Source organism: Atta cephalotes, assembly GCF_000143395.1.
Source record: "Atta cephalotes unplaced genomic scaffold scaffold00064, whole genome shotgun sequence".
Classification (NCBI taxonomy): Eukaryota; Metazoa; Arthropoda; class Insecta; order Hymenoptera; family Formicidae; genus Atta; species Atta cephalotes.
In genome coordinates, this window is record NW_012130128.1 from 911,079 (window position 1) to 913,139 (window position 2,061).

The following is a 2,061-nucleotide window of genomic DNA, read 5'->3' on the forward strand; positions in this document are numbered from 1 at the left end:
TGTGTGTGTGTGTGTGTGTGTGTGTGTGTGTGTGTGTGTGTGTGTGTGTGTGTGTGTGTGTGTGTGTGTGTGTGTGTGTGTGTGTGTGTGTGTGTATAGAGGGATATAAATCCGTAATTCATAAGATTTTTCTAAATTCTGTTAAAGCAAAGTTCACTTACACAATCGCATGTAAGCCCTGGTGAAAAAATTTCGCTGAAATTATTCCACATTTTGAAACATTTTAGCAAAATTGCTGAAAATTTACTGAAACTTCACTGAAAGTGAAATTTTTCAGCTAACATACTGACAAATCATTAAAATCCAATCGAAATTTCTTTGAAATTTTCTGAAATTTCTCTGAAATTCTTGCTGAAATTTGTTTAAAAATTTTGCTCAACTTTCTCTTTGTCGAAAATGAATTTTTCAGTTAAAAATTACTGAAATTTTGTTGAAAAGTGTTCCAAAATGTGAAATAATTTCAACATTTTCCATCAGGGAGGAATATAATATTTAATTCCTTATATGCAAAAAAAACATCGATGCGTCCAGTTATTTGACAATAAGAATATTCTCTTCTCGTGTCTGTGTCTTGTTGTAGAAAAAATGGAATTATCAGTATTTTCAGAACAAATTTCCTTCCTGAAATTTTCCTTTATTACAGGAGGAATGTAGGAAAAGAATAGCTGAATGCACAATGAATGGTGGTGGAAGCACGCCAGTGTGCGGAAGTGATGGAGTCACGTACTCCAATCAATGTCAAGTCATTTCTAAACAATGTCAAGGCGTGTCTGTCCTCATCAAACACACTGGACCTTGTCCAGGTTTGTATCTCTGTTTCGCGCCGTACACACAAATTTGTATCTGTGAAAAATCTATGGAATTTTTCTAGGGATCGGAGTTACAGTCTACGTTTTGCTTCTCTTTCAGCTGCTTCTCTCTCTCTCTCTCTCTCTCTCTCTCTCTCAAATTGCAGTAGATTCTCAGTTATTAAATATCAAAATCAAAATTAAAAGAGTATCTACTTCTTGTTAAACATCTATCATGACTGATCACACATGTATAATAGATGAAAGTCAAGTTGAACAAATGATGAGACTTTGCATAACTTTTATTCAGAGACTCCGGCGTGCTTCTCGGCAAGATTGACCGCTCGACATGGCGTACGGCCTGCCTGCCGAGACGATGGGACGTACGCGCCAGTTCAGTGTCACGCAGAGACCGAGTATTGTTGGTGTGTAACGCCGCAAGGCCGGCCGTTGCCCGATACAACGGTAAGATATAAAAAACCAAGATGTTTGAGAGCCGGTTCCAGATCTGCTGCTTCTACTAGGAGCGGCCAAAGGCGACGCTCACCGACTAGGAAACAACGTAGGCAGTATGTCAGCAATAGGCATCGAAATACCTGCGATCGTACCGAAAAGTCCAAATTCAATGGAAACCTCATCGAGAACTTCAAAATTGAATACAGACGGACTAATATATCCGCTGAGGGTAAGTGACACGAGCAATTGTTTTAAGAAGTTTACGATTAATCATGGTCTTTCGATTAATATGATTAATCCGATCAATTGGAAGTCCTCAGAAGCGAGCTTATAACTTTAAAATATAATAATATAATATTCAAATTGTACGTAATATTATATAATCCTATGACCAAGTGTATTTTCCTCTTGATAGATGATAAGAATGTTGAACGGGTGTTGTCGTGGAAATTTCTTAAGCTGGACCAGAACGCGGACGGCTACTTAGATAAGACAGAGTACAAGGAGCTCAGAAGACTCGCCAAGAAGGCGGTGAGACCGAAGAAATGCGCACGCACATTCGCTCGCACGTGCGACCTAAATCGGGATTTAAAACTATCCAAGCAGGAATGGGGTGCTTGTCTTGCCAATGATTTCACTCGTAAGTTACATACATATCATACATGTCTTCTTTTTAATTAAGTGTTTAGTTTGTTGGGCAATGGCTCAGCACAAAGCACATTTTTAAAACGTTTAATTCGTCACGAAAGAACTAAGATGGAACCCGATCAAGGCTCCTGTATCTAATTTTTTTTATATTTTTGGATATAGTTGCTTT

At 38.2% G+C, this 2,061-nt stretch overlaps 1 protein-coding gene across 1 annotated transcript in view; it reads left to right on the forward strand.

The window, feature by feature from the left end:
• Positions 1-676: 676 nt before the first annotated feature.
• Positions 677-2,061, forward strand: part of LOC105623786 (SPARC-related modular calcium-binding protein 2) — a 24,512-nt gene continuing 23,127 nt past the window's right edge. The window contains exons 1-3 of the mRNA XM_012205163.1: positions 677-803; positions 1,099-1,473; positions 1,660-1,884. Coding sequence (XP_012060553.1) covers positions 677-803; positions 1,099-1,473; positions 1,660-1,884 — 727 coding nt within the window. The remainder of the gene's footprint in view (positions 804-1,098; positions 1,474-1,659; positions 1,885-2,061) is intronic.